This window comes from Cnephaeus nilssonii, assembly GCF_951640355.1.
Source record: "Cnephaeus nilssonii genome assembly, chromosome: 9".
Taxonomy (NCBI): domain Eukaryota; kingdom Metazoa; phylum Chordata; class Mammalia; order Chiroptera; family Vespertilionidae; genus Cnephaeus; species Cnephaeus nilssonii.
The window spans coordinates 37,307,920-37,331,399 of NC_137080.1; the positions used below are offsets into that span (position 1 = coordinate 37,307,920).

Here is a 23,480-nt window from a genome sequence, read left to right on the forward strand (position 1 = left end):
TTTGGTTGGGTGACTGCAAACAGAATCTCAAGAGTTATCCGAAAGGCATAGAGGGAAATCAATTGAAAATCTGGCCTTCTCGGACGAACTTCTCCCTCCTGAGTGAGGTACCAGGGCTGCCAGACCTCCAATAGACTCAAAGCTCTGCCACCCAGGAAGGGGTGCTCTTCTGTAGGCATAAGTTTTAACATCATTTTAAAGTTTACTGCTCTTGGTCTGAAATTTGATGCTTTAACAAAATGGATATTCCATTTAGAATATTTTGGTAATTCATTTTACTTAATAAATCTGTTGTTCATTTTCCTTTTAACACCTGCAGTTGAAAAGTCAGTCTCTGTTAAAGAAAAGTATTCAGTAAATGTTAGAAAGCTTCAAGAAACAAAATTAACATTGATAGCAATAAAATAGAAATATTGGTTACACTTTTGAAATAAGTTTTTGTAAATTTTATGAACCTAAGATGCCTTATCATTTTCCCAACAAAAATAAATGGATTTTGAGATAACTAAATGGCTGCCTCTTTTCTTTTTAAGTATTCAAGAAGGCATGCTTTATTCATTATTTATAATTCGAAATCACCTGGAGTTTTGAGAAGGATGAAATCTAGAGTCTTATATGACATTATCAAGAAGTATATGCAAGAGGAAAAGTTACTAAATTGAATTTAAATAAGATTCTAAAAAATAAGATTATCAGTTTTTCAGCAGTAGCATAAGAAATCTAGAATGTGAAGTAGCGAGACTGGTTTTTTAAAAAATAAAAAAAGCAACCTGTATAATCTTAGGTAAATCAATTTCTCTGAGCCTTTGTTTCTTAATCTCTAAAATTACAGATTTAGCTCTTTTCAGCTTTATCAAGGTATAATTGACAAATAAAATCATATGTACTTAAAGTGCCCAACGTGGTCATTTTGATGTGGGTATACATTGTGAAATATTTACCACAATCAAGTTAATTAACACATCCATCACCTCACATAGTTACTTTGTGTGTGCGTATGCGCGCGTGTGTATGTGCGTGGATGCACTTAGTACACTTAAGAACCAAATTTCAAGTATGCAGTACAGTACTGTTAACTATAGTCACCATTGTAATTGCGTCTGTATGGTATTGGTGAACAAATAGACAAATCAATGTTAACAGAGAAGCCACCAGAAATATACTCAGATAAATATAGTCAATTGATCTTTAACAAAGGAGCAAACTGAACATCCACATGCAAAACAATGAAACTAGACACAGACATTTTACCTTTCACAAAAATTAACTCAAAATGGATCACAGATCAAAATATAAAATGCAAAACTATAAAACTCCTGGAAGATAATACAGGAGAAAATCTAGATAACTTTGATTATGGCAATGACTTTTTAGATGTCTCAGGCATGAAGCATGAAAGAAATGACTGATAAGCTGGACTTCATTAAAATGAAAAATTTCTGGTCTGCAAAAGACACTGTCAAGATAATGAGGAGACAAACTTCAGACTGGGAGAAAATTCTTGCAGAAGATATCTGATAAAGGACTGTTATTCAAAATATACAAAGAACTCTTAAAACTCAGTCAAATAACCCAGTCAAAAATGGGCAAAAGACCTGAACAGACACTTCACTAAAGAACATATGCAAATGGAAAATGGCATATGAAAAAAATGCTCCATACAAATATGTCATTAGGGAAATGCAAATTAAAACAATGAGATACCACTACACACGTATTAGAATTGCCCAAATCGCCCACCTGGTATGGCTCAGTGGTTGAGCCTTGACCTATGAACCAGAAGGTCACGGGTTTGATTCCCAGTCAGGGCACATGCCTGGGTTGGGAGCTCCATCCCCAGTGTGGGGTGTGCAGGAGGCAGCCAATCCATGATTCTCTCTCATCATTGATGTTTCTATCTTTCTCTCCCTCTCCCTTTCTCTCTGAAATCAATAAAAATATACTTAAAAAAAAAAAAAGGCCGAAACCGGTTTGGCTCAGTGGATAGAGCGTCGGCCTGTGGAGTGAAAGGTCCCAGGTCGATTCAGGTCAAGGGCACGTACCTTGGTTGCAGGGACATCCCCAGTAGGGGGTGTGCAGGAGGCAGCTGATCGATGTTTCTCTCTCATCGATGTTTCTGACTCTCTATCCCTCTCCCTTCCTCTCTGTAAAAAAACAATAAAATATATTTAAAAAAAGAATTGCCAAAATCCAGAACATGAACACCAGCAAACACTGGCAAGGACGTGGAATAAGAGGAACTCTGGTTCACTGCTGGTGGAAATGCAAAATGGTACCGTCACTTTGGAAGAGACTTTGATGATAGTTTCTTACAAAACTAAGCATGTTCTTACCATCAAAACACTCCTTGGTATTTACCCAAATGAGTTGAAAACTTTTGTCTACACAAAAACCTACACAAAGATGCTTATAGTAGCTCTAGTCATAATTAAACTTGGAAGCAACCAAGATGTCTTTCATTAGATGAATGGATAAATAAATTGTGATACATCCAGAGAACAGAATTTTCTTTCCCTAGTAAATATTTAGAGTTAGACATTAACTTGGATTTTCTTTATTTTCCTTGAAGCTCAGGTATTCATTTTCTGTTGTCATTTCTAGCTATCTTGTGGAAAGGTTTTTCATAATATTAACTTTCCATATTGTCAGAATCAGGCATCTTTTCCAATGAGAGTTGTCAGATTAAAACACATGATGTTCAGGTGAATTTGAGAGATCTCCCCTACTCCTGTGAACTGTAGGGAACAACACTGCAGCTAAGACTATTTCTTTAATAGTCTATTGAAGAAAAATTCTGAAAGTCTGAAGAAGAAGAATTTTAATCATAGTAGTCAAGAATTAAACCAGACAATAAACTCATTACATACTTAATCTTGTTTGCCCCACAGCAACCCAACTTAGTAGGCACTAGTGTTAACATCTCCAATTTACAGGTAAGGTTTAAAAAAAGAAAAAGTTGAAGCCCAGCAGGCGTGGCTCAGTGGTTGAACCTCGACCTATGAACCAGGAGGTCACGGTTGAGTTCCCGGTCAGGGCACATGCCCAGATTTCAGGCTCTATCCCCAGTGTGAGGTGTGCAAGAGGCAGCCAATCAATGATTCTCTCTCATCATCATCACTGATGTTTCTATCTCTTTCTCTCTCTCCCTTCCTCTCTGAAATCAATAAAAATATATATATTTTTTTAAATGTTGAAGATCGCTCAGTACCCAGTGAAATTCAAATTTCAGATAACCACATGGATTTTTTTTTAGTATAAGAATATTCCATGATATTATTTATCTGAAATTCAAATTTTACTGGATGTCCTCTGTTTTTATTTTCAAAATCTGGCCACCATACCTCCAATCCATCTCCTGCCATTCTCCCTCTCATTCAGTGTGTGTGCTCCAGCCACACAGGTCTTTCTGTCCCTCGAAAGTCCCAAGCTCATTTCCAGTCTTAGAGACTTTATGCTTGCCTTTCCCTTGCCTGGAGTATTATTAGTCCAGATCTTCACACAGCTGACTTCATTAGATTTCAGCTCAAATGTAACCCTATCTTGACTTTATTTCCTGTCATTCTCTATCATCACTACTCATAAAACTTAACACTCTCTGAAATTATTTATTTGTTTACTGGTATTTTTTCTTTTTCTCCCATAGAAGAATATAATTCGATTCATGAGGATAAGGGCCTTGTTAGTTGCAATGTTCCCTAGTGCCTGGCACTTTGGGCACTGAGTAAAATATTTGTTGGCTGACTGATAGGCAACCCAAACTGTTCTCTGCAAGATTTAAAGTTATAAAGACCTGTTGAAGGTAGACCAGCTGACCTTAACAAAAAACAACAGCAACAAACATTTCAAGAAAAGTCAGCGTGGTTTCTAAACAATTACCTTGAAGAAAGGGCTGGTTTCTATTGTCAGTGGCTGATGCTGGAAGATCCTCGAGACCCAGGATCTCCTTGCAGAGCTTGTGCTCTAGTGAGCAATGACCAAATGAGGGCGTAGGAATACCTGGTTTAACCCTGGATTGTAATCTTTAGCTGTTAGACTGAGGCTTTGAGGAGGACTCATTGTGGCCGTGAGACACATGGGGCCCTCAACTCCCGGACTGACTGCTCTCCCTGCTGGTGTGCAGAAGTCAGGCAGAGTCCCCTCTGACCTGGATCCCCCCCCCCCCCCCAAATCCTGGTGTTTAGAGACTATTCAAAACTAGTAAAATTTTAAAGGGGCCAGGCTGGTAATTATACTTCTAGTTTGAAGCTCCTGAAGGCAGTAGATAGTATGGTGGGGGGTCTGGAAGTGTCTGTTGGGGATGGATAAGTGATCAGCAATTAGGTGTTGGTGAAGAATAAATTGAGAGAAAATGCTAAAATGGCTGGAGAGAGAAGTAGGAGGGGACTGGACTTGGAGACCAAATCAAGAAGCTGGGATTCATCAGAGGGGTACATGGAAGCCCCCTGCATTCTAAGCAGGGGAGTGACTCCAGCCTCTGGATGCGGTTTGTACTTGGAGAGATCTCCCCCGCTCTCGTGTACTGTAGGGAACAACACTGCAGCTAGGACTAGTTAGAAACCTTTAATCGTCTATTGAAAAATTATGAAAGTCTGAAGAATAATTTTAATCATAGTAGTCACGAATTCAACCAGACACTTACTGAACTCATTGCATACTTAATCTTGTTTGCCCCAAGCAACCCAACCTAGTAGGCACTAGTGTTAACATCTCCAGCTTACAGGTAAGGTTAAAAGAGGTTGGAGATGGCTCAGTACCCATCAGTCTCATAGAGCGCTCGCTTCGCTCCCTCGGACCAGGACATTGGAAGGAGGGGGGCGGGGAGGGGGCGGGGAGGGGGGAGGAGGTTGCAGATGTGAAAACGTGTTCGAGGCCAATAATGGAGGAGGAGGGGCGGGAAGGAAGAAGGACGAGAATATAAAGGCGATTTCGTTCACTCGACACACATTCGAGACCTCAAAGTGAGCTTGGGCGTCTGGGGTGCGGAGCTAACGGTCTAATAAGATATAAAACTTGCACAGCTGCCGAGTGACAACGTCATGCCTGTTGGCCTCTCCCAATTCACTGCCCACACGAGCCCGGTCCGGGCTCTGCAGGGGGCGCCGCCTGGGACCTCAGGCCCCGCCCCGCCCCGCCCCGCCGGGGGCGTCTCCGCGGGCCACGTGGTCCGCCGTCGGCGCGCGGCCGGCTCCCGGCGCCGGTGCTTCCGGGTTGGCAGCGTTTGAGGCGGTGGCGGCGCAGGAGCTGAAGCCCGGGAGGCGCAGGCCCGGGGAGCTGGAGACCACGAAGGGGCCGGCGCGGGTGCGCCCGCCAGGCCACCCGGTTGGCCGGCCGCGATCCACACCTCGCCGGGCGCCCCTCGAGGTAGGTTCCAGCCCGGACCCACCGTCCGTGGGTGCGGGACCCGCGGCCGTGCCCACCCCTCCCTCCTCAGCCGCTCCCCGGCCCAGCCCGAGGGGCTCGGCCCGGACGTGGGGCCCCTCCCGCGCCCGCTCGCAGCGCAGCGGTCCCCGGACTCCGGAAGGGTCCACCCGCCCCTGCGCCGAGCGCCGCCTGGCGCCAGCCGCGGGTCCCACGCAGCCCTTCCGAAGCGAGGCCCCGTCTCCCTACGTTACGGCAACTACCCCCCAAATTCACTTCGCACATGTACATTTTCTTCGCCCTTTTCATCTTTGTTTCCACGGAACAAAATGGCACACAGTATGTGAAATGGAGACACTGAGTTCTCATTCTGACATTTGTGCAGCTATGGAACGTGAGTGCCGGGAAGGACTTTCAGGCATGATTGATCCCCATTCCTTCATTATGCAAAGCAGAACCAGACCCCCCCCCCCCCCGCCCCCCGAGAGGTAACACGTATTCGCCCAGCTAGATAGTGGTACAACAGGAATGAGAACCCAGAGCTAAGATTTTGAATAGACTTACAAATGGTAAGGAGTAAGTTTCAGTTAACAAGGTGCAGGGTTCAATAGTAGGTTCATTTGGTGTGGGAGTCACCTTGTTAGTGCTTCCTCCTCCTTAAACATTGTTCTCTTATTTCAGGCTTAATTCTTCTTGGTTTCCAGAGAAAATGGCAGAAGCACCCTCAGAGCCTCCCGGGCCGCTCGTTGTGCACTCGGACACTCACAGCGACACCGTCCTGGCCAGCTTTGAGGACCAGAGGAAGAAGGGCTTTCTCTGTGACATCACTTTAATCGTGGAGAACGTGCATTTCCGGGCCCACAAAGCCTTGCTGGCTGCCAGTAGTGAATACTTCTCCATGATGTTTGCCGAAGAAGGGGAGATCGGCCAGTCCATTTATATGCTGGAAGGCATGGTAGCGGACACGTTTGGTATCCTGCTGGAGTTTATCTACACGGGTTACCTCCAGGCCAGTGAGAAAAGTACAGAACAAATCCTGGCTACTGCTCAGTTCTTAAAAGTCCACGACCTGGTAAAGGCGTACACAGACTTTCAGAGTAACCATAGCTCCCCAAAGCCGGCGACGCTGAGCACAGCTGGCGCTCCGGTGGTGGTTATTTCCAATAAGAAAAGTGACCCGCCGAAGCGGAAACGGGGAAGACCAAGAAAAGTCAACAGTTTGCAAGAGGGGAAATCCGAACTGGCTGCAGAGGAAGAAATGCAGCTGAGAGAGAACAACTCAGTTCAGAACAGACAAAACTCTGTGGTGAAAGAGGGAGACAGTGGTGCACCGAACGAACAGACTGCAGCAAAAGAAATGGAAGACTCTGAGCCTGCTTGTGAGCCAGGGAGAGGGGAGGGAACGCCCGCTGAAAAAGATGAGAACTGTGATCCTAAGACCCAGGACGGGCAGGACCACCAGACTCGGTACAGCAAGCGGAGGATTCAGAGATCCATCAAACTGAAAGATTACAAACTTGTTGGGGATGAAGAAGACGGGGGTTCAGCCAAGAGGGTCTGTGGGAGGAGAAAGCGCCCCATTGGCCCCGAGGCCCGTTGTAAAGACTGTGGCAAAGTCTTCAAGTACAATCACTTTTTAGCAATCCACCAGAGGAGCCACACGGGTAATTATACTTTCACGGCTTCTTGGAATGTGTTTTGGAGTAGTAATGATAATAATAGCTTTCATTTATTGTGCAACTTCTAGGTCATGGGCATTGTAATAAAGCCTTTACACGTATAATTGCATTTAGTTCTCACAACAGTCCTGTGAGAGAGTTGTATTATCCCCATTATACAGATGAAGAGGCCAAGTCTTAGAAAGCTTAAGTAACTTGCCCAGGTTACCCATGTAGTGACAGAACTGGGATTTGAACTCAGATTTATAGTTCTTGCTTCCAGGCTATAATATTCAGGTATTGAACTCGAGTCAAATGTATCTGCTTTCTGACTCTTAAACATTCCTCGTCTTGACCATAGCTATGCTTTTGGTCTGTGTGGACAGCTTTCTCACTCAGCCATTTAGCTGTAAATGTCTTCTTTTCGGTCCCTCTGGCCCAGTACTGGCCAAGAGACCCTTCTGTGATGATGGGAATATCGTCATCAGATATAGTGGTGGCCACTAGCCACATGTGGATTTTGAGCACTTAACATGTGGTGTGACTAAGGAACTGAATTTTTAATTTTATTTTAAGTAATTCAGATGGTCATCGTATTGGACATTGTAGCCCTAGCCAGAAATCCCTTCTTCATTTGAACCCTCTCTTATACATACACCTAACTCCCACTCTGCTTTGGATTTGATTGTAGTTACCCCTTAAATACCCTTTAACTTAATTGTAAGCTTATGTACAGGGACTGATGCTTAAGTCTTCTGTCATCCAGCAGCTTGCTGTCATCTGACCCAGTAGGACCCAGCACTGTGGTTCTGAACCCGGCTGCACCTTAGAAACACGTAGGGAACTTCTAAAGCTACCAGTGCCTGGGCCCCGACCCCAGAGATTCTGATTTAATTGTCTGGAGATTTGGTGTTTTTTAAGATCGACGAGAAGGTCGGCACTTGAGAAATACTTGTTGAACTGTAATACAGCATAGTTTAAAGAGTAAGTAGTTCTACAAGATTTTTTAAGGAAAATAGCACATAGGACCTTCCCTTTTGCCCAGTATTAAGAAAGTTTACAGTGAATCACGTTGGAGTGGGTCTCTCTGTAAACTCATATCGTTCAGTTCCAGAAAGTTTCCTGGAATTATTGCATAGATGATTTCTCCTCTCTGTTTTCTCTGCTCCCCTTTTGGAACTCCTGTTATTTGATTGTTGAACCTCCTGGACCCATCCTCTAATTTCCTTATCTTTTTTTCTCCTATTTCCATCTAGGAGATTTCCACTTCCTATAGTGTGTGTGTGTGTGTGTGTGTGTGTGTGTGTGTGTGTGTTTCTACTCTTACATTTTTTGCTTCTAGGTGCTTATTTTTCTCTAAATGCTTTTTTGTATTAGAGTTCTTTCTGTTTGTTTCACAATGTAATATCTTACCTCTGAGCATGTTAGTAATAACATTTACTCATTGGTTAGGTTTTAACATTTTCTTCACCTTGGGCAGTTTCTGTTTTCTGCAAGTTGCCTTTTTTCTTCTTGTTTGGCATCTGTTTCAACTACTGGAGGCCTTCTTTAAATGATGATTTTTTTAAAAAAAATCATAGTTTTGTAATAATGGTTTTCTAAAAGCTACTGGCAACTCTGCAGGTATGGAGAAGGCCTGTAGAAAACAGCCCTGCAAAAAGGGGCATGGGGGGGGAGATGTCTCATCATCTCAAACATAAACTTTGACCTGCTCTCCTTGTGGTCGTCCCACTCCACTGGACTGGAAGACCTCGAGTCCAGAGACACGCCCCCTCCCCCCCTCCCCCCCCCAGTACAGAGACCCTTTGCTTTACCCTCTACGGAGAACAGTCTCCATCTTCTTTTGTGGAGAGGGCCAGTCCCCTGGCTCCGTGGAGTAGGAGACTGAATCTGAGGGGTCTAACCACATTTGAAATAGACTGTCATTTATCCTCCTTAACCCCATTTTCAGAGAGAACAGATGCCACCAATTCCTGAGTCTTATGGAGGCTCTGTCTTAAAAATTAGGTTGTGTCTCAGCATTCCTCACTGCTGCCATCCGATTCATCAGTTTCAGCTTGCAAAACTGTGTTGCTGATATTGTTTCTCCAGTTCATTGGCCTTTTGGATATGTGCCTTCTAAGAGAAATCCCTTTCTTGTCATTTTAATTTGCAAGTGAACAGAAAGATGTGTAGATTCTTGCTTATACCAATTTTCTGGGGCTCTTATTCTAGGGGAGCGACCTTTCAAATGTAATGAGTGTGGAAAAGGCTTTACCCAGAAGCACTCCCTGCAGGTCCACAGCCGGATTCACACAGGCGAGCGGCCATACACCTGCACTGTGTGCAGCAAGGCTCTCACCACCAAGCACTCGCTGCTGGAGCACATGAGCCTGCACTCAGGTAGCCGGGCTTGCACAGGAGGGCACCAGGCCCCCACTCCCCGGGTGGGCATTACCGTGATCTAACTAGTCTCTTCTCAGGCTGGCGCCATTTCCTGCATGGTGTCATTGAACAACAATTACGCTTTTGTTAGAGTGAAGTTTACAGTTCTGCACATCATCGAGCCTTAACTAGGACTTGTTGTAAACTGGCTGCAGATGTGTTTTGTTTAATCACCAGAACTTGGAATTATTTTACTTCAGATGCCTTTGGGGGACACTTGAATTCTCCAATTCTACCCCAGTCTCCACCATTCCCTATTGCCTTCCATGCCTTTGCACATGTATGTTACTGTGGTAGACTCTGAAGGCATTTGGGTTTGTAGACAAGTCACTTGTATCATTTGTAGAAAATGGGGACCTGGGCCCACTATGGTATTTACCATATTAATGAGCATCCTAGTTCTTTATAGTTTTTTTTGCATGTTTTAGTGTTCTGTTTTTTACTTGGCAGGACAGAAGTCTTTTACCTGTGATCAGTGTGGAAAATATTTCAGCCAGAAAAGGCAACTGAAGAGCCATTACCGAGTTCATACAGGTACAATCAAGTGAGAGAAAATTTGGATTGGTGGGGGAGAAATGCAAATAAAAATTATTTCTGAAACATTGGGCTGATATTATATAAGAGAAATGAGTATTTAGGAAAAAGCCATCTAAATTCGATGTTCTTATGTTTATTCTCTCTATCTTGTGGTTTGTGTTTAATTTTTATTCCATAGTTTTGGTGCCACACACAGAAACCCTACAAATTAGTATCTTTCCAAAGTGCAGCTTGACTGTGAGGTGCCAGTGGGTTAATCGTTAGTGGTGCCTGGAGAGAAATGTCACCACCCCATAGCTGTCATCCAGACTCTCTCCAACCTGGCTCCACCTACTGGCCTTTTTTCTTCCCTGACAACCCATGAGAAATGAATGGGAGTTGGGAGTGTCATTTGAGATTAAAAGGCCATAGTCATACCAGTGCTTCAAGGGAAAAAGGAGATTATACTTAGGGAGATTGGAAGGGTCCCAGCTTTCTTAGGAAGCAGTAAATTGAAATGCAGAGGAAATATTAACTGTTACCAATTTTATTTAAAAATAATTGTGGTTTTATTAAAGTACCATATTTAAAGTGGTTATCTTTCAGGAAATTGTAACACAAATCTCTGAAGAAATGCAGGGAGAGCATATATGCACTAACACTTTTTTTTCCCCAAGAGAACAAATCCATTTTATTTATTTACTTTCCAATAACTTTAAATCCATGAGGGGTACAGCCTTACACGGATGCTGTGTCCATTGGCCTTAGCAGGAAGGTTGCTTTGAAATTTAGCAGGAACCTTGTCACTGGCCACTCTGGTTTTGCCAGCAGGTGTCACTGTTGGGTTTTGTTTTGCACACATAAGCACATCTCTTGCCCAGAGAGAATTCAGTTTCATCTCGAGCACAAACACCTTCCGTGTTAAGAAGAGCTGTGTGTTACCTCTGGGTCTGGAGACCCCACCGATAGCCGGCAAAAATGGCCTTGGCCCACAGCCTTCCAGACGTATCTGTTGTTATAGAAGTCCTGTTCCCAGCAGGCCTCCAGGGCTCCAAGATGGCGGAAAGACGCACTGACACTTTTTTTATTGTTGCGACAAGGCCACTCATTACCGGAATGCAACCACTGCCATCGCAAATTCATGGATGTGTCTCAACTAAAGAAACACCTACGAACACACACAGGTAAAACACTATCTCATCCTTCCTTTCTAGTATACGTTATATTTTCAGGACAGTTAGGAATAAAATACTTGGAGTTCCCTCCCCAGATTGTTTTTTGTAAATGGGGTGGAAATTTTATAATCTATAAGCCCAAGCAGAATGCTGTCAGCATTTGTGAGGAAGTAACATTTCTGTAAATTATCAAAACAGATTACTTACTGAGCACTTTTTCTAGGGAAATTTATCTAATACCACAAAAGAGTACAAGTCAGAGTCTGGTTCCATGTTTCACTCTTAATTTACTTCATTGTTCAAGATTATTAAGATACTTTTTTAAGAAAAGGAAGTAAAATGAAATATACCAAGGTAACATAGGCACTGAGGATTTTTTTGTACTTTCCTAGAATCAGTATTTATAACTTTTTTTTTTTATTAAATTATTTGGGATGACATTGGTCAACATGAACATATAGGCTTCAGGTGTGGGTTTCTATGTTACAAGATCTGTATATTGCACCGTGTGCCCACCACCCAAAGTCAAATCTCCTGTCACTTTGTATTAGGCCCCCGTTCTCAAGTTTTCCCAGCACCATTTATTGAAGAGACTATCTTTACTCCATTGTGTGTTTCTGGCTCCTTTGTCGAAAATTATCTGTCCATGTACATGTGGTTTTATAGCTGGGCTCTCTATTCTGTTCCATTGATTTCTGTCTGTTTCTCTGCCAATACCATGCTGTTTTGATTATCATAATTCTGTAGTATAATTTGAAGTCAGGTAGCGTGTTACCTCCAGCTTTGTTCTTTTTTCTCAGGACTGCTTTGGCTCTTTGGGGTGTTTTGTGGTTCCATACAAATCTGATGATTTCTCATTCTACTTCTTTAAAAAATGACATTGGGATTTTGATGGGGATTGCATTAAATCTGTATATTGCTTTGGGCAATATGGCCATTTTTGTTGATTCTTCCCATCCATGAACACAGAATATCTTTCTATTTTGTTGTGTCTTTTTCAATTGCTTTTAAATAATGCTTTGTAATTTTCAATATATAAGTCACATTCTTTGTTAAGTTTATTCCTAGGGACTTTATTCTTTTGGTTGCAATTATAAAAGAAATTGTGTTTGTTGGGGGTTTTTTTGTTTTGTTTTTTCATTCCTTTTTCTGAATTTTTGTTGTTAGTATACAGGAAGTCAGTGGATTTTTGCACGTTGATTTTGTATCCTGCAACTTGACTGTATTTGTTTATTGTTTCTAATAGTTTTTTGGTTGGAGTCTCTAGGATTTTCTATGTACAGAATCATATCATCCGCAAAAAGTGACAGTTTGACTTCTTCCTTCGCTATTTGGATGCTTTTTATTTCTTTATCTTACCTTATTGCTCTGGCTAGGACTTCCAGCACTATGGTGAATAAAAGTGGTGAGCGTGGACATCCTTGTCTTGTTCCTGATCTTAGAGGAAAAGCTTTAAATTTTTCACCATTGAGTATGTTAGTAGCTGAGGTTTTATCGTATATGGCCTTTATTATGTTGAGGTACTTTCCTTCAACTCCTATTTTATTGAATGTTTTAATCATAAATGATGTATCTTATCAAATGCTTTTCTGCATCTATTGATAAGGTCATATGATATTTATTCTTTCTTTTGTTAATGTGTATTATGTTGATTGTTTTGCATATGTTGAACCATCCTTGAGACCCTGGAATGAACCCCACTTGATCGTGATGTATTATTTTTTGGATGTACTATTGTATTTGATTTGCCAGTATTTTTAGGATTTTTGCATCTGTAATCATTAGAGATGTTGGTCTGTAGTTTCCTTTTTTTGCGTTATCTTTGCCAGGTTTTGGTATCGGGGGTTATATTGGCCTTATAGAATGTGTTAGGAAGTATTGCCTCTTCTTCAATTTTTTGGAAGAGTTTGACAGTGACAGGTTCTAAATCTTCTTTGACCGTTTGTTAGAATTCACTGGTGAAGCCTGGACTTTTGTTTTTGGGGGAAGATTTTGATAGTTGTTTCAATGTACTTACTGCTGATTGGTCTATTTAGATTTTCCAGTTCTTCATGATTCAGTCTAGAAAGGTTATATATGTCTTTCCTTGTTTATTTTTTATTGTACATTACTCCTTTATTATACTGATCTGGAAAAAAGATTTAGTAGTTACGCTTCAAAATGCTTACTGGGCCCAAGTGGCAGGGCCACGCAATCAGAACATGATTCAGAACTTAGACACAGTGACAGACACCCCTGGACATGATCAAGAGACAGTTCACTGTCACGAGACAACAAGCCGGGGAGGGATTCTAAAACACACAGCAGGGTCACTCCTACTCCTTACAAGTCAAGGAGCTCATCCCACCTTGGTGTGAAGAGTGGCTTGTTTTGTGATGACCACATGTGGGAATAGTTCACCCGCCACTAGAACCCCAGTGGGGTATTTGTTTTGTATTATTTTATATAGATACACTTTTTTAAAACAAGTAAATGCAACATGTAAATATTCAGTATTGATCCCAATCTTCTAGAGCCAGCTTTTCTGGGGTTAGGGAGGAAATGTTTGTTTGAATCACCATGCATTCATCTTCCACTGGAATGACTGGAGCCCCCCACTCAGTCACCTGACTACCGAATAGCACAGGACTGCTGGGGGAACACAAATAGGCTCTCTTGCCTCCCCTCATTGGTCACGCTTTAGCATGGCTCCTCCCTACCCCCCCCACTCAAGAATGTCCTTAGTAATAAACAAAGCACTAGCAGAAAACCGGAGTTACTACGTCTGGACTCCCTTAGATAAGAGTCTTCCCTCAGCTTAGACTGAGGACCCATGCCCCAGAGGTGCTGTTCTGACTAGATTGCATGACGGGAGTGAGTGAAAGAGACAAAGTGGCTAAAACAAATTTGGGAGCCACCAGTCCCCCTCTGCAGCTACAGCCTAGGATGCCAACAGATGTGGTCAGTGTGGCATGTGCACAGGAGAGATGCAGAGGAGTGGGATGAGCAGGGAGGTGTCCTGGGGAAAGTCATTTGCCTGCTTGTCTTCACTTCCTGGCCTTGCCCTGGGCAGCCACTTCTAGCACCTCCACAGCTTTACACACGGTCTCTTCATCTCCCAGGAAATGTGTGGGCTTGATGGGCTCCAATTCACAGACGATGGGAAAATCCTTTGGCAGGTTCAGCTCCATGATAGCCTCTCCAGATGTTTGACAATGCCCCTGAAGGCTGTTGCCATGGGCTGCAATCAGTACCCATTTCCCCTCCCAATCTGGGGAACTGTTTCTTCATTCCGGAGGGCAGAGCTCTGGCAGTAGTGTCTTCAGACTCTCAGAGGAGGGTAGCTGATCTTCAGGGAGGTCTGCATACCCGAGATCCTTACTGATGTTGCTGAAGAAGGGATGGTCGGGCTCCATCAGCAGTGGGGAGATATCCTAGGAGCGCCTCCAGATTTGTACCTGGACCTCGGCATGCTTGGCAGCAGTTTCTGCTTTGTTAAGGGCAGTCAGATCCCCATAGTGCTGCTCATTGAGACGCCAAGGCCTCACTACAGGCTTGTCCAGAGGGTCCGAATTGCTGTCTTCTGCACTGAGGTAAAGCAGATGTCAAACTCATAGCCCACATCTCGCAGCACCTGCTCACCACGCTTTCCCTCTTCGTGCCCTGCTGTGCTCAGGGTGGCGTTGTACCAGCACCGCCAATCAGTTCTCCAGGTTCCATGCACTCTCGCCATGCCAGATCTGCACCAGCTTGTAGGCGGCCATAGTGGTGATTCTGAGTACAGTGCAGACTGGAAAGGCTATCTATTTCTAGAAATTTATTCATTTCTTCTAGTTATTGAATTTGGTGGCCTATAGACTTCCATAATATTCTAGTATGATTCCTTGAATATCTGTGATGTCTGTGGTGACTTCTCATTTCTGATTTTGTTTATATAGGTCTTTTCCCTTTTTTTCTTAGTGAGTCTAGCCAGGGGTTTGGCTCTTCGTTTTATTAATTTTTTGTATAGTCTTTTCTCCATTTCATTTTGCTCTAATTTTTATTATCCTTTCTTCTGCTGACTTTGGGGTGCTTTTGTTCTTCTTTTTTAGTACTTTAAGATGTGATGTTAGGTTGTTTACTTGGAATTTCTCTTGTTTCTTGAGATAGGCCTGTAATGCTATAAATTTCCCTCTTATTACTGCTTTCACTGCATCCCAGAAGTTTTGTTATGTTGTATTGTCATTCTCATTTGTCTCTATATATCTTTTGATCTCCTCTTTTATTTCTTCTTTCACCCAATCACTTTTTAGTAGTATGTTGTTTAATCTCCACGTATTTTTGAGTTTCTTTACTTCCTTTTTGCAGTTGATTTCTAATTTCAAAGCATCGTGGTCAGAGAATATGCTTGGTATAATTTCAATCTTCCTGAATTTGTTGATGCTAGTTTTGTGACCCAACATATGGTCTATCCTTGAGAATGTTCCATGTGTACTGGAAAAGAATGTATAATCTAATGTTCTGGGATGAAAGGTTCTGTAATGTCAATTTTGTCCATTTGATCTAGTGTTTCATTTAAGGCCAATATTTATTTATATATAAATAAATATATAGATGCTCCTCTCTCTCTCTCTCTGAAGTCAGTAAGATATCCTATATAATAAAAGGGTAATATGCAAATTGACCCTAACGGCAGAATGACCACTGGACCAGTCACTATGAGGTGCACTGATCACCTCTTGGTCCCTTTCCCTGGCCAGCAGGCTCCAATCACCTGAAAGCCACCCGCTGTGGGGGCAGGGCCAGCAAGTGGGTGGAAACAGCTGACCTCTCCGTTCCTTCCCCTGGCCGTCAAGCACTGATCACCCAGTGGCAAACAGGGAACCTGGGGGTGGGTGGTGGAGGGGAACAGGACCGGGTGTGGGAAGCTGGGGAAGATGTTTCTGATCGCAGGCCAGGCCTAGGGACCATACCCATGCACAAATTTTGTGCACCGGGCCTCTAGTATATATATATATATCTTACTGACTTCAGAGAGAGAGAGAGAGGAGCATCAATGATGGGAGAGAATCATTGATTGGCTGCCTCCTGCACACCCCCCACTGGGGATTGAGCCCAAAACCCCTGGCATGTGCCCTTGACCAGAATTGAACACCCAGGACCTTTAGTCTGCAGGCCGATGCTCTATCCACGGAGTCAAACCAGCTAGGGCCCAATATTTTCTTATTGATTTTCTAGAGCTGTCAATGGAGAATTAAGGTCCCCAGCTATGATTGTGTTTTGATCCGTTTTTCCCTTTAATTCTGTGAGGAGTAGTTTTATATATTTTGGTGCTCCCTAGTTGGGTGCAGATATATTAAGAAGTGTTAAGTGTGTTTTTTTCTTTTTTAATATATTTTTATTGATTTCAGAGAGGAAGGAAGAGGGAGAGAGAAATACTAGTAGAAACCTCAGTGATAGAATCGTTGATTGGCTGCCTCCTATATATCTCACACTGGGGATCGAACCTGCAACCCAGATATGTGCCCTGACCAGGAATTGAATCCTGGTTCATAAGTCACCGCTCAACCACTGGAGGCACGCCAGCTGGGCCAGAAGTGTTACCATTATAAAGTGTCCATCTTTGTCTCTTGTTATCTTTGTTATCTTGAAATCTACTTTGTCAGATATAAGTATGGCTACACCTCCTTTTTTTATGCAGGTTATTTTCTTGGAGAATCATTTCCACCCTTTTACTTGAATCTACCTTTGTCTTTATAGCTTAGATGTGTTTCTTGTATGCAGCATACAGTTGGGTTCTGTTTTTTGATCCACTGTGCTACTCTGCCTCTTTATTGATGAATTCAGACCATTTACATTTAGGTTTATTACTGATGTATGAGGATTGCCTATAGCCATTTTATCTTGGTTTTTTCTGGTAGCTCTGTGCCTCCATCGGTTCTTTTCCTTTATGTTTCTGTCTGTTGTTTTTGTTTGGTGGGATTCCATACTTCTTTCCTCTGTTTCCTCTTTGGTTAAGCTATATGGCTGGTGTGGGGACTTTTGTGTATGGTTACCATTAGGTTTATAAAAAATGAAGTTGCACATATACTGTAGTTTTTTCCTTTTGAGTGTTTCTGATCTTCATCTTCCTTTGTCAATTCACACCTTTCCCCATGCCCCTCTTATGTTTTTGTTGTCACAAATGATCCCTGTTTGTGCTGTAAGTTTTTTGGTGGTTGTGACCATAATGTTCTTTGTTTCAGGGAGAATAACTCCCTTGAGTATTTCCTGCAATGGAGGTTTTCTGGTGATAAAATTCCTCAATTTCTATGTCTAGGGATGTCTTTATTTCTTCTTCATATTTAAAGGAGAATTTTACAAATTAGCAATACTATCTGGGGATAAAAACAATACTCAGAACACATGAACATACGGACAGATGCCTCAGAACACATGAACATATGGACAGAAGCCTCCTAGGCCTTGTTTTAAATTTTTAGCCAGGAGCCTTGTAATGAGTTAAGTTTATCAACTGAGATAAACTGAAGATTTTTCTTATTAGAATTTGTGGAGAATACAGTCTTATAGAGGCTATAGGCTAGATTTGGGGCCAGGGTGCTTCTATAGTCATTTGTATTGAAAAACAAACAAACAAAATAAAACACTTCTTTTTCCTTGTTTTTTTCTTCTGTCTTAGGAATTGAGAATGATAAAATGGGTGGGCTTTGAACTGCCTCTAGAGCTGCCTTTCTGGTTTTGCAAAGATTTGTAAGATAAGGATAATTGCTCTCCATTCCCAAAGAGCTGGGCTGTAACTTAAATGACATCATAGGTTAGCTACCCATCCAACTACATCATCCCTGAGTTGCTTTTTCCCTCTGGTTATGTAGTTTTATTTCTAATTGTAGTTAATAAATCCTTTCAAATGTCAAGTTTCAGCTTGGATAAACAGTAATTATTTCTGACAGTATTAAAGTATTCCATGGACTCAAGAGGGTGCAAAGGTTATTACCTTCCGAAGTCATTCCCTGTGATAGCCAAAAGAAAGAACTGGCAGCCTGCATGTCACAGGGAGGCAGAAAACCAAGCCCAGCTCTTAGGACATAGGTAATAGCTACCCTGGGGGAAAGGATCAGTAGCCATTTGGCCTGGATTTGAGAAAGAAGGAAGGGTCGATGTGAAATGATCTCTCACTGTGCTCAGGTAATCTGTTTACAACAACGTGTGTTTTTTTAATTGAATTTATTTGGGTGACATTAGGTTAATAAAATTATATAGGTTTCAGGTGTACAATTCTATAATACATCATCTGTATATTGTATTGTGTGTTTGCCACCCTACAAGAACTTTTGGGGATCCTCCTTGGGTTTAGGAAATTCTCTAATTATGGTCCTCAGATTGGCCTTAGACCAAGGAGTGAAAGATACCCAAGGACAGTCACGTATATGGGGTACCATCAGACTTACAGTCCTTTATTTTAGGTTCTTCCTATATCTTTAATTTTTATTAGCCTATTAAAACAAAAACCTTTTACAGCAAATGTGTTAACGAAGCTTTTTAAAATTTTTGAAGCCTTCTGGTGGCTCTTGCATACAATGAAAAATACTGTCTCTTATTCTGTGTGTTTGATTTGGAAGCCCTTGCTTTTAAGTGCACTTTTAAATGATCTAATTGAAGCATTCCTCATAATTGCTATTGTAATTTTAGGCTATAATTTCTTGTAGGGTTAGCAGCAGTTTGGTTGGCTATAAATGTTCTGAACGCCTTCAGTCCCACCTTTGACACTTCCTGACAAGTTTCACATTCCAGATGTTGGGCTGATAGATGGTACCCTATCTCATTAAACCTGTCTCGGTTGTTTCTAGAGGGTATCACAGTCTGTCACTGTAGGTGCAGTATACAAACTAATGCTGAATCAACACTGCCGAAGCTTTATTGATTCTTAGTGGAGTCTGGAGCAGTCTCATCTTGTGTGAGTCTTAGTCACCGTCCTGTGAAATTCATTCACTCAACGAGGATTTCTGGAATTGTGTGCCAGGCCTGATGCTAAGAGTGAATCAGCCTATAAATTATCCTACATAAGAATGGGAGGGGGGGGAGACTAGATAATAAATAACATGACAGCATTGTGGGAAAACTGACTCGTGAAAGTGGACTAGGAGTGTGGGGCTGAGACAGTGCTTTCGGTGGTGAGGAAGCCTCGGGTAAAGTGACATTTGAGTAGAGATGGGTTGAGTGGCTCATGCTGGGAGACCCCTGGGGGAGACATGCCAGGGCCAGGGGATGTGAATTCAGGGACTCTCCAGGACTCCCGAGAGGATGAGTCAGTGAGCAAGGGGAGAGTGCTGGATGAGGTCAGGGAGGCTTGGGATGAGAAGTGGAGGTGGTCAGACAGACCTGATTCCTTGTAGGCCCAGGGCTTTGGCTTCTCTCTGGATGGGCGGGCTCCATTAGAGTGTTTGCACAGGATTGTGAAATGATCTGACTGAAGAAAGACTGGGAAGCAGGGACAGAAGTGTGGAGGAGAGACCGATGATGAGGCTGCTGCACAGAGATGCCAGTGGCCTGGACCAGAGTGGGCAGTAGAAATGGTGAGGAGTGGTCAGATTCTGGATGTATTTAGAAAGTAGATACAAATGTAAACAATACGAAAGTCGCCCCAGTGACAGGTATCCTTATGAAGGTCAAGAGGGCTGCTTAACCAAGCAGTAAGGTATGAGAGTCTAAGTTATCCAAGGGTGTTTCCCACGGATAGTTGCTTTCCTCCTTGTTTCAGTTTTTAAGCTTAAGGGAAAGAACCATACCTACACTTTCTCTGCATCCTCCTGGCACCTAGCACATAGTAGGTGCTTATTGAGGATTCAAGTGGTTTTGCTTTTGTTCTTTTTTACATTGTGAAACTATGGGGTGATGTATGCCTTTGTTTTACATTGAATGTATATTTCTAAATGCTTTTTCTTTTGTAGGTGAGAGGCCATTTACATGTGAAATCTGTGGCAAATCTTTCACAGCAAAGAGTTCTCTTCAGACCCACATACGAATCCATCGGTAAAGTTACGCAGATATGTCTCTTGTGTGGAGTCCTCATTCAACCCCTGCGTTTAGTAGGATGACACTCGTTACATATATAGTTATTTTCCCCAAATTAGTTCTCTGGTAGAATTTTCTGTGTACTTTATAATTTTTAAAAATCTTTTCAATAAAGAATTCCTCACTTAGGCAAAATCAGGAAAACTGATGCTGGCCAGCAAAAGTTTGCACTATTAATTTCATTTCTTGAATTTTGACTTGGTCTGGGGGCTGGTCCAAAGCTTAAATTTTCAATCAAAATAAATATTAAATTTAATGTTTTCCGAGTGAGTGTTTTTCACAAGACTTATTTCTAAATTGGACTTAGTATATCTTCTAACAGCTTCAAAACTAGGGGCTACTCATTTTAATGTTGAAATTAATTGTATATACTTATTTGGCCATCAGAGTAAAAAAAATGGCTGTGAGAACTAAAACAAAACAAAAAGGAACTGAATATGTAAATATTTACTTTCTTATCTAAAATAAATACTATGGAATCATAAATTTTTATCACATCTAGTCCAACCCCATACACCCCCCTTCCTCAGACACCACCCCCACCTTTTTTAATAAGATTAGAAACTGAAGTCCATGGTAGTTGTGAGTTGCTCCAGGTCCTGAAGTGAGTAGGAGAACCCGTGACTTATGACTCCCAGTGGTTTTCTCTATTCTTGACTGCTTCTTCCTAAATAATCAGGAAGTAATACATAGATCTTTCTGTTTTTAATGTAAAACATGTGTTTCCTTACAGAGGCGAGAAGCCGTACTCCTGTGGCATATGCGGCAAATCCTTCTCTGACTCCAGTGCCAAGAGGAGACACTGCATTCTACACACGGGCAAAAAGCCTTTCTCCTGCCCTGAGTGTAACTTACAGTTTGCTCGTTTAGACAACCTGAAGGCTCACTTGAAAATCCATAGCAAAGAGAAACATGTAGCGGATGCCAGTAGCATTTCCGGCAATAATAATACTGAAGAGGTCAGGAATATTCTCCAGCTGCAGCCGTATCAACTCTCTACCTCTGGAGAGCAGGAAATACAGCTTCTTGTAACCGATTCTGTACATAACATCAATTTCATGCCGGGTCCTAGCCAAGGCATCAGCATCGTCACTGCAGAGAGTTCCCAGAGCATGACTGCAGACCAGGCTGCCAATCTCACGCTGCTCACACAGCAGCCAGAACAATTACAGAATTTAATACTTTCAGCTCAACAGGAGCAAACAGAACACATTCAGAACCTCAGTGTGATTGGAAGCCAGATGGAACCCTCGCAGAGCGAGCCAGTGCACGTAATCACACTTTCCAAGGAAACCTTGGAGCATCTGCACGCCCATCAAGAGCAAACAGGGGAGCTCCACTTAGCAAGCGCTGCACATCCGGCTCAGCACCTGCAGCTGACGCAGGAGTCTGCTCCGCCACCACCCAGCCCCCATGCGCCACAGCCCACACCGCTGAGCCAGGAGCAGAGCTGACCTAGAAACACGTTTGACTGCTCTCCTGCTCTCTCCTCCATATGCCAGCTACACCTGGATTGTGGGTTTGAAGTCGGGCTTCCTGAAACGCGTACTTACAGACCCTTACGGAGATGTGGTAGCCAGCTGATAGTTACAATGCTTTCCACCCAGGCAGCAAGATGTGTGTATCATGTCCCATATATAGTACTGATAGGGATTTAGCATTTTACTATTGATGAGTGGTTTTCATTTCATCTACTACATCTCATTAAGACTTGGGTAATTTTTCTTTGGGGTATCAATTTAGACTTCTCCGTAAGTGCTAAAAGTTCACAGCCATAGGTCGTAATCTTGCTGACCTTTCCAGTTACATTTTCTATTTTTTAGGACAAGGATAAGTCATGTGTTGAATTAGGTAGAATGGCTGGTTCCACTTCCTTATTTCTCATAGGCAACACTATTGCCTCTACAAGACAAGTCGAACTCCAGACCTGCAAAGATATTTGATCTTCATGATGAAGTTAGAGCTTTCTTAATTGTCCTGGAATAATTTTATTTGACATAATTTGTGTTAAATATACTGAATTCTAATTGACCTCCGAAGATGTTGACCCATGTATTATGTCTGATAACTTTCTGGAGATAAGTACCTATAAGCTATTTTTATTGCAAAGTAGGTTAAATTCCATAAAATGGGCACATTATTTTTAAAAATAAATATTTTCTTATCTTAAAATCTTTGAGCCTCAGAGAATTAGCCAACATATATCTGTAATTATTATGACTTTAGATAATTGTCAAAAGATTAAATTATGCCTGGGTTAGATTTTCCCAACCCAGCATATTTTATTTTATTGAAAACTTTGACTGCTTTCTCTCAAGTAAGTTGGTAGAGAATTTTTGAGAAATGAAGTAGGCACTGGTATATATAAGTTAATGCTGGTGGAGAGTAGGGGTGATTTACCCTAAAATTAACAGGATCATCATATCACTTACCTGTTTTCTTATTTTAGACACCTTTGATTTCCACTTGAATCAAATTAAGTTTGGAGGTTAAAGTAATACAGAATTGTTCAGGTTTGAGAGGAAATGAAAGCATTTTTCTAACATATTTGCCAAAATATGTTTTATTATATATAATTGACAAAATTTCCAAAATGATTTATATGTATCAACCAAAGTATCTTAAAGTTCAATGACTATATCCAAAGGAAATGTTAAGTCAGACCTGACTAGAGCAAAAGTATTTTTGCAAATATAGTTATGCCTTAAATATTATTTCAGGTTCTCGCCTTTGTTATTTAAACTATTTACTTAAACCTTATTCTTAAAATGCAAAGCTTTTCCCAGCTGTTCAAAGCCTACTGGCCCACATTTTCTCCAGGATATAAATAGTATTCAAGTAAATGAGTTTTTAAATACTCACTCTCAGTAGCTGGGTAATTATTCAGGAAATATGGTGAAGTCATGTTTAACTAGCTATATGACAGTCTACCTCTACGCTATGAGAAATTTAATGTGAACCACATATGTAATTTTAAATTTCTAGTAGCCATAATTAAAACAAAAAGAGGGGAAATCAAGTTTAATAAAATAGTTTATTTAATCCAACATTTGCAAAATAGTATCATTTCAACATGTAATCCATATAAAAATGGATTAATAAGATTTTATATCCTGTCTTGTGTATTAAGTCTTCAAAATCTAGTGTGTATAGTATATTTACTGACACTCATTTTGGATGCTAACGTTCATTGGACATGCTTGATCTATATTTAGAATTCATGCATTTTACAGTTGAAACTATATATTCAAGTAGTTGTGGACAATTTTTTCAATAACTGAATGAGTATCAGTTTTTTAAATATAGTAAAATTATATTA

At 41.7% G+C, this 23,480-nt stretch overlaps 1 protein-coding gene and 1 pseudogene across 7 annotated transcripts; one reads left to right on the forward strand and one right to left on the reverse strand.

Annotated features, from left to right (window-relative positions):
• Nucleotides 1-5,210: 5,210 nt before the first annotated feature.
• Nucleotides 5,211-23,166, forward strand: ZBTB24 (zinc finger and BTB domain containing 24). 6 transcript variants are annotated; one of them, XR_013814003.1, is made up of 7 exons: nt 5,211-5,361; nt 6,040-7,022; nt 9,231-9,398; nt 9,891-9,974; nt 10,996-11,140; nt 20,038-20,119; nt 20,895-20,948. XR_013814003.1 is itself a non-coding variant. In XM_079780837.1 (7 exons), the coding sequence occupies exons 2-7, from the start codon at nt 6,068-6,070 to the stop codon at nt 21,613-21,615; spliced, it is 2,094 nt and encodes a 697-aa protein (XP_079636963.1). In that variant the 5' UTR covers nt 5,211-5,361; nt 6,040-6,067; the 3' UTR covers nt 21,616-23,166. The 6 variants fall into 6 exon arrangements, 3 of the variants coding, with proteins under 3 accessions (XP_079636963.1, XP_079636964.1, XP_079636965.1); XM_079780837.1 differs by having other exon boundaries at nt 11,057-11,140; nt 20,895-23,166; XM_079780838.1 differs by having other exon boundaries at nt 6,063-7,022; nt 11,057-11,140; nt 20,895-23,166.
• Nucleotides 11,336-20,014, reverse strand: LOC307105221 (putative phosphoglycerate mutase 4; annotated as a pseudogene). The gene has a single exon. The product of its transcript is annotated as a putative phosphoglycerate mutase 4 (transcript).
• Nucleotides 23,167-23,480: the final 314 nt, after the last annotated feature.

Excerpts from the sequence above, each read along its gene's own strand:
- ZBTB24 (XM_079780837.1), top strand. The coding sequence starts at position 6,068 with ATGGCAGAAGCACCCTCAGAGCCTCCCGGGCCGCTCGTTGTGCACTCG. Across the intron at positions 9,399-9,890 it reads GCACATGAGCCTGCACTCAG|GACAGAAGTCTTTTACCTGT; the intron begins GTAGCCGGGCTT and ends TTTACTTGGCAG. Across the intron at positions 20,120-20,894 it reads ACCCACATACGAATCCATCG|AGGCGAGAAGCCGTACTCCT; the intron begins GTAAAGTTACGC and ends GTTTCCTTACAG.